The sequence below is a fragment of the Cygnus atratus genome, chromosome 16 (genome assembly GCF_013377495.2).
Source record: "Cygnus atratus isolate AKBS03 ecotype Queensland, Australia chromosome 16, CAtr_DNAZoo_HiC_assembly, whole genome shotgun sequence".
Lineage (NCBI taxonomy): Eukaryota > Metazoa > Chordata > Aves > Anseriformes > Anatidae > Cygnus > Cygnus atratus.
The window spans coordinates 3,880,406-3,894,362 of record NC_066377.1 but is presented as its reverse complement, the minus strand read 5'-3'; the positions used below and the strand labels follow the sequence as shown (position 1 = coordinate 3,894,362).

The 13,957-nt window shown below is 47.2% G+C and overlaps 1 protein-coding gene across 3 annotated transcripts in view; it reads left to right on the top strand.

Annotated features, from left to right (window-relative positions):
* Positions 1-9,369, top strand: part of CDH4 (cadherin 4) — a 455,912-nt gene extending 446,543 nt beyond the window's left edge. For all 3 annotated transcript variants that reach the window (XM_035548142.2, XM_035548145.2, XM_035548146.2), the window contains 3 exons: positions 553-692; positions 2,598-2,762; positions 4,082-9,369. In XM_035548142.2, coding sequence (XP_035404035.1) covers positions 553-692; positions 2,598-2,762; positions 4,082-4,288 — 512 coding nt within the window. In that variant the 3' untranslated portion in view covers positions 4,289-9,369. The remainder of the gene's footprint in view (positions 1-552; positions 693-2,597; positions 2,763-4,081) is intronic.
* Positions 9,370-13,957: the final 4,588 nt, after the last annotated feature.

Below are 13,957 nucleotides of genomic sequence, written 5' to 3'. Positions count from 1 at the left end.
TTTGCTTTTCCTTTGCTTTTCCTTTGATTGTGTGTTTTACTTCAGCTCAATCAGCATTCGTGATGGAGCTTAAAGAACTGTTTGGAGTAGAGGCCTGTCATAGTATTTACAGCTCTCACTGATCTCTCCCTTACAAATTAGAACATGCAAGAGGATAACATTTTTTTCCTCTTACTAGCAGTCAGTGAAGTTTCTCCCCCAAACTCGTCGTGGCCTGCAATCTACACTGTAAGTTGTGCCATATGCAGTTCATTCAACATTTGTTCAGCACACGCTGACGTGTGCAGAGGATTCTTGCATGGGAAATTATTCAAAACATCATTACCCTTTAATGTCAGTGTATGCTTTGTCTTCAAAAATGGGGCTTCTACTCCAGAAGGGGTATTTATTTCCTCTCCTGGTGGCTGCATAAACCCGGAGGACGTGCCCCTCAGCTAGCAGCCAGCCTCCTCCATAGCAGAAGAGCGCAGGCAAGGTGTTAGGAGGTGCCACCACGCTCTGACCCATGCAGCCTGGGACATCCCAGCTCACCCAGCTCCTTCACTCTTACAGCCATGGTGCTGCTGTTCGTGGTGTGGATGAAACGCCGGGAGAAGGAGCGCCACACCAAGCAGCTCCTGATCGACCCCGAGGATGACGTGAGGGACAACATCCTGAAGTATGACGAAGAGGGAGGTGGAGAAGAAGATCAGGTGAGAAGGTCTTGGTCAGAATAGCTGTGCAATCTCTACTTTCAAAAAAAGGCAGAAACCACATTATTTTCACTAGTGTATGTGCAAAGGGCTGTGTCCCCCCTTGTTTATGCCCAGGCGGCTTTATTGGCTTCCCCAGCATGACATGGGCATTGATGAGAGCCACCTTAGGTCCAGGGCTTTCAGCTTGTTTCTGGGACACGCTCCTGTGCAAGCAGGACCATGCCAGGAGCACGGTGCCACATGGATTTTGCTATCCCCAGCCCAGCTTCCTGGGGATGGATTATAAATCAATCCATAGACAGTCATGTTCGAACAATATTTCTGCTGTTTTGGTCATTAAAGTCATGTATTTTCCCATACCCCTTCAGAGATCTCATGAAAACCAACTACCAGCTACCGCCCACCCCAGACCTGTGGCTGGAGGCACTTGACTTGATGTGCTTGAGCATAAAGGTTTTTTTGACTTCCCCTGTATTTTCTTAATTGTCCCTGGTGTGCCTGTAATTTCTTTTAATTTCTGGACATAGTTTGTGAGAAATGTCTAAATACATTTGGGGATTTTCTTTCTCATCACAGAGCTTATAATGGCAAAGCTTTGCTGGGGGACAGAGCCCTCAGCCACGTCTGCCCGAACATGTCAGCTCTTCTGCGGCGGCTTCTTATTACAGACAGCACTGCTGATGTGGCATGTGGACATCCCTGGCCTGCACTCTGGGGATGTGCTGTCCCTCTGCTAAGGATGTATTTCCTTGGCTAAAATTCCAAAGTTTGGCCTCTCGTGTTTAGGTCACTGTTTTTTTCTTTTATTCCTACCTAACAGAAGAGCCCAGGACACTCTCAAATATTTTGTTCATGCAAACGATGTGTCTCTGCATCATGTCACAGCTTTTTGCTTGCTGAAATGGACCATGTAGTGGTCAGGGCTGGTGTCCGGGAGTCCTGAGGTCAGTGGCTGGCACTGACCAAGCCACCGCAGCACGTCCTGCCCTGGAGGTCCCCCCAGCATCCAAAAGCAAGCGAGGGAGCGTAGCAAGAGCCACCGCAGGGATCCGAGGCAGGGACTTCGCCCAAAATTTGTAAAGTTCTTATTCAACAGAAAAATCCTTGCAATTAGCATTTCTTTTTTCTTGTCACTGACAAGATATTTATAAATATTGCTCCTGGAGATTCAATCATCCCCATCTGAGCACAAGAACAGTTTTACCAGGAGAACAAAGTACTGTTATAAACATTCAAACTTGCTGAAGTATCTGGTTTCAGGCAAATACACTGTAGGCTTAAATATTTTAGAAAGGATTCGTTAAAAATAACAGCAGAGGAAAAGCAGCAAAACACCATTACCTACATGAATACATTTTTAATGGAATATTACCTGGTTCTCATTCCCTGATAGAGACCTATTCTGCTGGGATTTTTCACAAGCAGAAAGAACATAATTACTTTAAAAGGCCTACATGCATAAATGCAGTACACATTTTAATGTTTTTACTTCTGTACAAATGTAATTGCAATAATATGTCTACCAACACTATGTATTTACGTTATATTATGTATTTCATCCAAAATTTATGCACATATCTAGGCACATGCAAACCAAAGCTAATTTTTTATCCCAAAGATTTGGACACTGTGTTAAATATTCAAAAGGTATTTAAATATTTGATTTAACTTATGTTTTAAGATACAGTCTTATGAAGTCAATTTTATGAGCTACTCAGAGGTCAGGTTCATCTGTAATTTAGATAGAGAGGCTACGTACCCAGGAACAAGATTTGGCATTGAACTTGAGCTGAGAAAAGATTAGCCCCCTCAACTTCTTTGTATGTTGATGCGATGTCAGGAGCGTAGGTGATCTGAATGAAATGCCCTTGGTTTCACTTCGTGCATTTCCATTTGTCACAGGATTACGATTTAAGCCAGCTCCAGCAGCCAGAGACCATGGATCACGTGCTGAACAAGGCACCTGGAGTCAGAAGGGTGGATGAGAGGCCTATTGGTGCTGAACCGCAGTATCCTATAAGACCAGTAATCCCCCATCCCGGGGATATTGGTGACTTTATAAATGAGGTATGTTCTTGAGGGTGTCCTGTGTCACATCTTAAAAGCTTGAGCAGCCAGCTAGCATCAGCTGTGCAACATTTTCCTGGCTGCTTTATGGACCAAGTGATGCTATTCGTCCCACGAGAAGTCTGATCAGAGCACAGGGAACGATTACGATGAGCAAAGGAAGCAGGACTTGGCCAAAGAAAGGCTCCAAGCCTATAAAAGCCAAAGTGCACACAAAAACCCCGAGATTTCTGGCTTGTGGATATCAAAAACAGCACACTTTTCAGCATCCAGGCAGTATAACCTGCTCCTGCTCTCCCTTTGATTGCTCTGAGTGCTGCAGTTGCTGTCAGTAAATACACTGCCTGGATGGGGACAGAGGAGGAATTTCCTTGCCGTGTGGCCGGACAGCCGGATGGTTTGCCTAAAGCCAGAGGTGCTTTTTGTGGCTCTGGACTTGCAATTATTTCATCAGTCTGCATATTTTCTATTTGGTCTAAAACCTCAAAGAGTTTGCAGAGCACAGAGATTCATCACAGATCAGAGAGGGTTTCTTTATTTTACGTTAGACTACTGTTCCTTTATCTACTTGTACAAATATCTATCAATTTAGCATCTCACCTCATTTTTAGTATTAAAATGAGTGATTGAGTGGTTACAAGCCAATCAATGCATTATTTCCTCTGAGACAAAAACCACCATCCATTCTGCAAGTCAGAAAAATAAATGTTATAGCGATTTACTTCTATTATTATATCAATTTCCTGCTGTGCTTTTTCTCATTTTCCTCCCTAAAATTCCTTCTTCCTTTGTTCCTGCCCATCCTTCACACTCACATTCACGCACATACGTGCACTTGAAGGCTCACTCTCGTGCATGCTCTGGCTGCTGTTCACTGCAGTAAGACAGACTCCATCTCCCCACGCTGAGGCTGGAGTTTCTGGACGTGTGAGCGCAGATCAGGTTTCGTTATTGCAGGTCTATTCCACGCGGCTTTTCCCAGCGCTGGGCTGCAGCAAAGCAATTCTTTCTCTCCGTATCCCGAGGCCATTTCTGGTGCTGGCCCAGACTGCTGCCCACACCACACTCACTTAGCACAAGCTGGAGCAGTGATGCTTTTCAGCCCCTCCAGGACCCCTTGCCCAGGGTTTCACACCCTACATCTCTGCTGGATGCAGAGCAGAGGGCGCATTGTACCCCCATTTGCTCGGAGCCCCAGGACCCTCATGCAGCAACCACCCTCCTTTAGCTTTGCTGCAGGCATCCCAACCCTCCCAGCACCCTTTCCCAGCCGTGAAACCCCACGGCGGGCACTAACACCGTCTGTTTGCCACCCCAAGGGCCTGCGTGCGGCGGACAACGACCCCACGGCCCCCCCCTACGATTCCCTGCTGGTCTTCGACTATGAGGGCAGCGGCTCCACTGCCGGCTCCGTCAGCTCCCTCAACTCCTCCAGCTCCGGGGACCAGGACTACGATTACCTTAACGACTGGGGCCCCAGGTTCAAGAAACTGGCGGACATGTACGGGGGAGGCGAGGAGGATTGAACTGACCTCACTTATTTAAAAAAAAAAAAAGAGAGAAGAAGAAGAAGAAAATAAAAACAATTAAAAACAAACCCACAGACGACAACGTTAACGAAAAGAGCCGATGCAGAAGCAAGAACTGTACAGATGTGGCAGCTTTTTTAATTAATATCCCCTGCTGACTGTATTGTTATTTTCAGTGGTGATTTAGGAGGTTTCTTTTTTTTTTTTCCTTTTTCTTTTCAATTTTTTTTTTAGAATATTGAGCTGTCTCGCATGAACACTTGTCTCTGCTGCAGGTTTTTTTGTTGTTGTTTTTGTTTTTTTTTAATGTCAGCTGGGATATTGCTCGTTTATCTGCTTTATGACTAAAGAGAGTGAAAGGCACTCTGTCTTAACTTGAATTTCTTAGAACAGAAGCACTGTTTTTAAAATATATATATATATATTTGAAAGTGCCTTTTGGTGCATGTATCAGATTCCCTTCAATCTCAGGAGTGATGAAAACAAACATACAACCATCCTGGGCAGCACTCCCTGTGACCCTAAGCCAGTTCTAGCTGGGAAGGAGTTAACAAAAAGGAACTGTGGAGATTGTTTCTTTTTTGCCTTTTTTTTTTTTTTTTTAAGGGGGTGACTCACTCTGGGGTGGAGAGGATGGGGGGTGGGAGTGGGAGATGTTTTGAGTGGAAATCTTAACAGCCATCTTTAAGCCTCAGCAGGTGGTGAACTAGTCATCATGTTGTATATAATTCAGTGTTATCAGATGCAAAATACCGACTAGGGGGCTCTGCTGTAACCTGGTCACACTCAATGTAGCTGCATAGAACTATAGCATTGATAAAGCCTTTGGTTATTGCCACAGAACTCTCCAACAGCCCTTGCCTAAACCCTACAAGTAAATCGTGAAATGACCAAAGGCCCATTTGTTTGTTTTTATGCTATCGGCGTGTTTTGGCTCCCACGAGTGGTGTAAATACCGGCTGGGTTACGTGGTGCTGTCCCACGTCTCTGGTGGTGCCCGTCGGCACGAAGCCAATGCTGTTGCCTCTCGCGTGTCACTGTCCCGCTGCGGGCTGGGGCACGCGAGGGGCCGGAGCCGGCAATCAGCACTTTTGCCATCCGTAAGTATGGAGCTAGCCTAGAATGACATTAATGCCTTGGAGCATCAGTAGCCAAAGCTCAACAGCATCATGTAACTCAGCTAATGTGTGTCCTTTATATTCGATGGGTAGGCGCTGCTATCTGTAGTAAATGTTTTTTTTTGGAGAAGAAGTGCAACGAGGGCCTGTTAAGTATCTTGTGGTTAATATGCTCAAGCATTGCCAAGCAAGCAAGAGGTTTTGCAGCATCCAGGCATAATTCAACATCAGTATTATAAATGGTAGCATACTACCTAGTTTATATGTAGGGTCAGTTTAACCAATAACAAATAGTTATTAGCTTTTTTTATTACATTTTTCCTTTACTGATTTGGACTAGTGGGTTTCTGTCTAATGTTTGTAAAATGATTTAGACTGCATGGATGTGTAATATAAACCACATTTAATGGATTATGAGCCACTTAATTAATGTGCTATGAAATCTTGGATTACCTGTGTTTTATATTCTGCAGACGATTTTGCAGTGGGTTCGCTAAAAATTGTAAAAGTGCTTAGATATATTTTCATTTAAATCCAAGAATGTGCACAGTACTGGAAGGTGATTATCCAGGGGATAATCATGCTTTTTTGATATCTTGATTAATTCTCAAGTTGAATGCTAAGAGTTAAACGGGGGGGCGGGGGGAGCGAGAGCGTGCACGCGAGAGAGCGCGAGAATGAGAAGAGAGCTTGCGGTAACGAGTGGACGTTGTTTCAGAGGGTATACTAGGCTGCAAGATCGTCTCTATAGATTTTTGAAATGCTCCTAGTGCATTTTATATTTCACTGTATCATATTTTCTATAAAATGCAGTTTCTGTAAATTAACGAGCATTTGAAATGTGTCTTGTATGAAGTGGAATGTGGTAAAAGTCTGCCCAAGGGGACTCAAAACGTTACCAGTATGTTATTAATTACCGAAGATGCGATCTTTCTTTTTCTCTTGGTCGGTCAGTTAGCCGCCCGGTCACTTGTCCTTCCACTGCCCAGAGAGCAAACACACACTCAGACAAGTTTCTGGAGGAGGCCCGGGGGCGATGGATGGCTCAGACCCGGCAGACCCGGGAGCAGTGGCCGCAGCCAGGCGAGGACACAGCTGCGAGCAGCACGCGCCCCATCCCCATGAAGGTTTCTATTGAACCTTCTATTGAAGGTTTCTATGAAGGTATCTAAAACCCTTTGCAGATTTCTATTCCAGAGCTGGGCGCCCAGTTGTCTCATGTAACCACCATGAAGGTCTTGGCCTGCTTCTGCCGTGAGCCTTCCCCTCCTCCTGGCTGCCCTCCTCTGCCCCAGCCTCCAGCAGGCCTGGCAGCTCCCGGCCTCCAGCTGCTGGGCTCCCCCTGAGCCTCTGGTCTCCCCTTCCTGCTGCCTCGGGCCTTTCCCTTGTCTGCAGGCCGGCACCAACTGGGGTGTGCACCTCCTCTGAAGCCACCCGGACACAGCAGCAGCATAATAAATAATAATTCCCCAGTCACGGCCGTGCTCTGTGCCCGTCACTGTAACCTCACCACCAGGTCAAGGAGGCGGATGGAGGCCGGGAGGAGCCGATGGCACCCGCTTCCCGCAGTGCTGCTGGCCTGGATGCCGAGCTGTGCGGGCACCTGGCTATACCAGCAGGAGCTGAACGTGGGCTCCAGAGCACCTGGTGCTTGATGCCTGGTGTGCTGTTGGCCGGGGCGATGGCCTACAGGTCGTGGTGTGTGCCCAGGGGCCGTACCCAGGGCTGCAGGGGGCAGCCGCCCCTCTAGCATGGCAAACAGGAGCAGCTCCCTCCCTGGCCAGGAGGGAGACGCTGTCAGACTTCAGCTTGTCTAAACAGTTCAGGATTTTAAGAACATTTTATGCAACCTAAGTCAAACAAAACTGTCAGAGTGATTAAAAATAAATCAGCCTGCTTCCATTGGAAACTTTTCTTAAAAAATCAGCGGATATTTTTCTGCAGCATTTGCAATCCAGCCACTCCAACCCCATAAGCCTATAAATCAAACCAACTAGTTCATTATCTTTTGACCCAGTTTTGCTCAGTGTCCCTCCATAGGATGACCTCCTCCTGCTCCTCCTCCTCCTCCTCCCCGCACCCTCCACCACTCACCTTTGCAGTCCCACAAGCATGGCTGCAGGGTCTGGCCCCTTTCCTCGCAGTGGAACAGGCAGAAGGTAAGCAAGCAGCACATCGAGCAATGAAAATAGATCACTTTTTTGCAAAGCTTTTTGCTTGTTAATATTAATTACACTTTATAACCAGCTAAGATAATGCAGTATACATCAATCTGAGGGGTCCCATGGAAGAAGTGGCATTGCTATTCATGGCTGGAGGTGACTGCAGCTTACCAGGAGCCGAGGTGGGGAAACACCAACTTTCCCTAAACTTATAGGTTTTTCTTACAGGCCACACAGGGTTATTCTCTGATTAAATAAATCAAAGCATTGACTTCAAGAAACTATTGAAATAAGCGGTGCCCACACATTGGAGCCCCCACTTTTTGCCCACCTGGAGACGATGGGGGAAAGAGCACTGCTTTCAGACAGATGGAGGTGAGCCCACCCTCAAAATAGCATTTTTACACCCAATTTCCCACCCATACCTCACACCACTGTCGGGAGCCAGTACCGCGGCTCTCAGCAGTGTCTAGGGGATGTGGACAGGGATGGGGACAGGGACAGTGATGCCTCATGTGGCTCCCACCTCCTCGGCATGAAGCTTGCCCATCTCTGAGCCAGGACCATCCATGCCCTAGGTCCCCGCTGTGCCCGCGGCCACCTGGGGCACGGCCCCGGTCTGATCATTACGCAGCCTGTAGAAAGGGAGAAGCATCTGTCACGGAAATGCTTTGCAAGGCAACAAGGAAATTCAGCAGGTAATTAATGACAGTAAATAGGCAAGTCTGTTATCGGTGTCCTACGTGCTACTCATAGTTATGCTTATAGTTTTGCATTTTCCTGTTTGTTTGTTTTTTCCTGTTTTTTTGCTGGACCAGGCGATGCCATTGATGGTTGTAAGGGGGTGGCGGGGAGCTCACATCCATGCAGCAGGCACCTGAGCCTCTGTGGATGGGCTTTTGGGGACGCTCGGGTCCGAATTCACCCTCCAGCAGTAAGTGGGCTGTAGGAGGTGGCTGTGTCACCTGCACCCACTTTGCATAGGGTCAACGTCCAGGCGTTGGAGAACTGTAGCGGGCAGGGTAGGCAGGGTCTGTACAACACAATATGCCAAGATTGCGACTTTGTTTAGTCTCAAGAAACATATTAAGGTAAAATACGGGACTTTTATTTGTGATGTCTTTTGAAGCTCTTCATTGTAAGTGTGAAAAAATGGGGGGAATGCTGTGTAACGATGAACATGATGTTTAAAACAGCAGCTAGACAATGTAGGTGTCTCCCACGCAAAGTTAACTCAGTTTCATGGGGAAAAAATCAAAGTTATCTCAAGTACACACAAACCCCATGCCCAACTGCTCACCATGATGTGTACATAATGTAGTTAGTGCTTGAAGCTACAAATCAAATAGGTGAAAAAACCAACGATGACATATAGATGTATAATTGGAGCACTTTCTTTTAATTATGATTTTGCATGTTTCCTTTAACGATGGAGAAGCTGTGTAGCAGCCCGCATGACTGTGGTTGTTCTCGAGGAAGACTTCTGCTGTTCTGCTGTATTCACGCTGAAGCGCAAAAGCAGTTTGCGTCCGTTAACCGAGTTCAAAAACCATTTTTTGTAACCGTCAACAGCACAAATATTTTGTATTGTTGTTTGTACCATTTTTGTACCAAAATCAAAAGAGGGAAAAAAAAATAGGGAAGAAAGTAAATGTTTTCAATGTGTTTTTAGTGCCACTGCAATCTTGGTTTCCAAACTGAGTAACAGCTTTGCTGATTTATTGTGTATCAAAGCTGAACTGGCGCACTGGCGCCTGGCTCCAGTGTAATAAAAATAAAGTCCCCCTTTTGAATAGTCTCACTTGCTTTTTTTTTTTTTTTTTCAGTTCCATTTCACTTTTCCCCACGCCCACCCAATTGCATTTGCTGATGACAGACTTCCTCTTGCAGTGAGGCAATAAAGAGTGGCCTGGCTGCAGGTTTGGGTCCATGTGCATGGGCATCAATGGTATTTTCGGAGTCCCCGGGTGCTTCTGCACTTGTCTGGGGGCTGGGAAGTTTGCATTCCTTAAAGCAAGGAGCGTGGCTTGCCCACAGGGCGATTATTTCAGTGAGGACAGTGCCTGAAATGGTGGGCTGCGGGTCCCACAATGCTGCACACCTCTGAGCCTGTTTGGGAGCACGGGTGGTGGTGATTTCCTTTGACACCAGGTGTTTGCATTTTAGCACTTCGACATCACATTAAGGGGTTGGGACAGGTGGCCTCTGCCTGCCCTGTCCGTATTCCACCATTTTCCCCATTTCATCACCCCGGGGTGAGTACAGGCTGGGAAGGACGAGCAGTTCCAGCACGGCGCGGAGCTGTTGCAGGCAAGCACGTGGAAAGCAGCGTTGTCTCATTTTAATAAACATTAAGATGAATACAAATCCTGTACGTAGCTATTTACTTCCCCCCAGAGTCAACTAAGAATATTTTATTGCTGGTTTTGCTAATTCTCAAGCTGTTCTGTTTCTTAGAATTATTTTTAACTACTGAATAATGCAAGACTGTTGCATCACAAATATTAGTTTCTGCTATCTGTGGAAGTCTGTGCTCTCATCATCCTGTTATTAGGCTTTTATCTGCCTGGAGAAAGTCTTGTTCCTAAAATGATTTAGCTGCATGCATAGCTTTGACCATGAGGATAGCTTTACTAAGCTGATGAAAATGGCCACCCTCCTCTAAATCCCTTGAATTTTGAACTAAAATTAAAAATAATAACAAGTATTATTAAAGATATTATTATAGATGGGTTTGGGGACAGCTCTCCCAAGTCAGAGGCAAACACCAGAGTTTGCAATAGAATTTTGTTCAGATCAAGCCAAAGCACAAAGGGTTTTTGTGTATTTCTTCCCAATAAACTAAAATAAAAAACTTTTCTTTGTTATCTGGAGTAAAGCCCTTGAGTTATCTGGCCCTTTTTTCTCCAATTCTCTTTAAATCAAAGGCATTTTTTAATCAAAGCCTAAGTTAATAGACACATTAGGCAGTTTTACATGACAACAAAATATCTACCCAAAACTCTAATGCAATATCACTGTCAGAACAGACCCCAGGTGAGGACAGGTGGAGTGTCAGGAGGATGAAATGCCTCTTTTTAACCACTGGCCAAACTTTCTCTGTGTCACGCAAACTTTCTCAGTTCACGTGTGTGAGCCAGCACGTCAGCTGTGTGCTCTTACCTTGGCAGTCCCCTGGCATGCACATCGCTGATTGATTTTTTATTATTATTATTATTATTATTAATTGTTATTAATTGTTGTTGTTATTATTATTATTATATTTTATCTGTGCACAAATTCATATTGAAGGGGACCCCACGTGCAGCTGAGTTAGGTACCAATCCCCCGAGCAAGCAGGGTAGGAAGTGCTGCAGAGGAGCAAGGTGCTTGTGGGACACACAGGACATGGGACACACGGACACCGGTGGGAACCAGGCAGCTCCCCAGGCAGTGCCTTGCTCCACCCCATTAAAATACCAACGGCACGGCTCCTCCGGCCTCAGCAGCAGCAGCAACACACCATGTGCTCACGTTAGCCAGAGCAGCAGCATTTCTCTTAGGCCTGGATAAACTGAAAGGAAATAGGGAGAAGTGAGGTTAGCAAAGGGGAACGGGCCTCGCCATGCCTGCCCACCCACCGGCACTTCCCTCCACTCGCTCGAATGATGCTCACGATTTATTCATGACCACCTCATTGCCCACTCCCAGCAGATCCTGGGGGGGCACAGAGCCAATGGCCCATCACGGACCCGAATTTCAGTGCAAGCAGAGGGTGCAGGGTGCAGAGGGGAGGCATTGGAGGCAGGGAGCAGGGAGCAGGCCCTGATCCAGGCCACCCACACCAGTTTACCAGAGCGAATGCTTTCTCCTGATAGAGCTGTAGGAGCTCTTCTGTTCCCCCTCCCCTCTCGCGATGATTAATGTACAGCTTCCCCACACTCATCTCAGCGCCACAGCGCAATCCATCTCACCCGCTTGTTGCCTCTCCCTCCCCACCTTCCCACCTTCTTTTTTAATGAGAAAATGTTTGTGTTTTTTGCTACGATGTTTGTTGTGTTTTTTTTTTTTTTTTTCTGAGCAGGGAACCGGTGGTGGGCCCGTGGCTCTGAGCAATGGCCAAGGCCTCTGACTGGCCTCACCAAGGCACCAGCCTCCCCCTCACCTCCCACTCAACCCAATTCAGATTTTTTCATGGTTTTGCAGAAATTCACCTGGGGGACAGCATAGCCGTGATGGGCACGCATGGCACAGCCACTCGGGCTGCCATAGAGCGTGCACCCGGAGTGGTGCCAGGGACCTCACGCAAAGGCCAGGGCTGAAAAGTAAAAACGAATGTGCTGAAGTTGCTATTGATGGGTTTTTCCTGAAAGGCCACGGCTTGCTCTCAGGTCTGCCTCCTGGTGCCATCATCCAGCCCCTCCGGATGGAGATAAGAGGCGTGGGAAGAGGGAAGCCTCGGCTGACATCTTTCATCTGCCTCTCGGAGAGGTGGTTTTTAAGCCAGCCTAACTCAAGTGACCCTGAAGCTTTTTTTTTTTTGAAAACCCTGGAAGCTTTGGCGAGCTACACTCAGTTAAGGGGGCTGGATGGAGGAGAAAAAAAAAAAATACTTCAAGCAAGGCCGTGGGTTTGCATTAGTTATCATCCTGCTGGCTTCAGGCAGGGCCAGTTCCAGCTGCAGCGAGGGGGAAGCTGTCCGTCCCTCCTGCATCGTCAGGGGAGCACTGCCACGTCCAGCCTGCAGCAGACAGTGCTCCTGCCCTGCGGCTGACAGCACAACTGGGCATTGCACACATGGGTAATAGTGGGAAAGGCCAAAAAAAAAAAGGCTGTTAGAGCTAGGGAGATTTTTTTTTAATGCCAGCACAGGCTCACGTGCTAAGTCAAATAACCACAAGGCGCACCAGAAAAGGGCAGGACCTGTCCGTGTGGGGACAGGGACGGAGTGGCCAAAGCCACTGTGAGCAGCCTCAGCTGCGTCCCCCCCCTTCGGGAGCAGCATCTCAGCTCCTGTGTGGGGGATTTGGCTGCACACAGCCAGGGACTGAGAGCCTTGCACAGGCAGCGGGACCTGCAGCTCGTGCAGGAATTTAACCGAAAGCAGCAGCTGCCACCAAGAGCATTTGTAGTTATTAAATCTCTGGGTGCTCGCTTGCTGTTTGCACTGTTAAAAATCTGCCTCTAGATCTGGCCAAAAAAGAAAAATAATAATGGAGGGATCATCCCCTGTTGCTCGATGGTTGCTAAACTGAGCTGGGGCAGCTGCAGTGGCGATGCTGGGGCTGGGCAGAGATGAGCCGGCCACGCCGCACGGCATTTCAAAGAGCTCAAACCTACCACGGCAGCATCAGCACAGCCCCCCTGGTTTATGATTACCCTTGCTTGGTTTTAGCCTCCCAACACTTGCTTGCAAATATAAATCAATGGGTTAACGCTCACCCGGTGTGCATCAGCTGCCGTGTTGTTCAAAATAGCAGTTTTCCTCGGAGAGATTAAAGTCTCTTTCTATCTGTACTGGAAGCTGCCAGAAGTGGATTGTCAAAAATCCCTGCGAAGCTGCAGGAGGAATAAGGAAGGATCCAATCTCTGTCAATATTTCCATTCTTAATAAACCAGATTTATAATATCCGAGGCCACATGGAAGCTTTATCACTGAGTACATAATGGCCACGCCATTAACCTGTGCTATCTATAGCTAACTCATTACTTTATGAAGTACTTTGAGTTACCTTAGAGTACAAAAGGTGACATAACTAATCCTCTTCTGTGAAAAACATATTGATTGGAATTTAACTGCCAGGTAATACAAAGAGCATGTAAAACCCTCTGCAAAAATACAGTTTTAGTGATCACACACAATACCCAGCCCCATTGGTGCAAACCAAGGGTGTCGCTGCGCAAACAAACACCAGCAAGCTGCATCCCCGATGATGGCAGAGCCAAAACTCAAGGCAGAGCCAGAGCAGGTGTGTTGTATTAGCCATGACCAAATTTAAGCAACATGCACCTGAAGCATACACTCCCAGCACTGAGCAGTATTGCTGAGCAAACCCTTTGCTTTAGGGGCTTGACATCCCAGCCTGGGGCTTCACGGCACAGCCCAAGTGGGGATGCTTGAGACATCCCATAAAGCTTTTCCCAATCGGGGGTAAAACAGTGCCAGGCACTGTTGGAGATGCCTCGTACTGGTAAGGCAGTGAGGTCAGTGCCTTGCAGGTCCTCTGGTTTTGGTTGAAAGCAATTTGCTGGCTGCATAAAGAGGACCGGTGCATTTTATATACTGCCAAAACTGTGGGTAACAGCCCCAGCCTTCCAGAGCGTGTGCTGCATCGGACGTGCCTACAATGAGGTGGCTGAGCCCCCACCTCTCAGCTGGGGCACCAGGAGGTGCAAATCAGGCATGG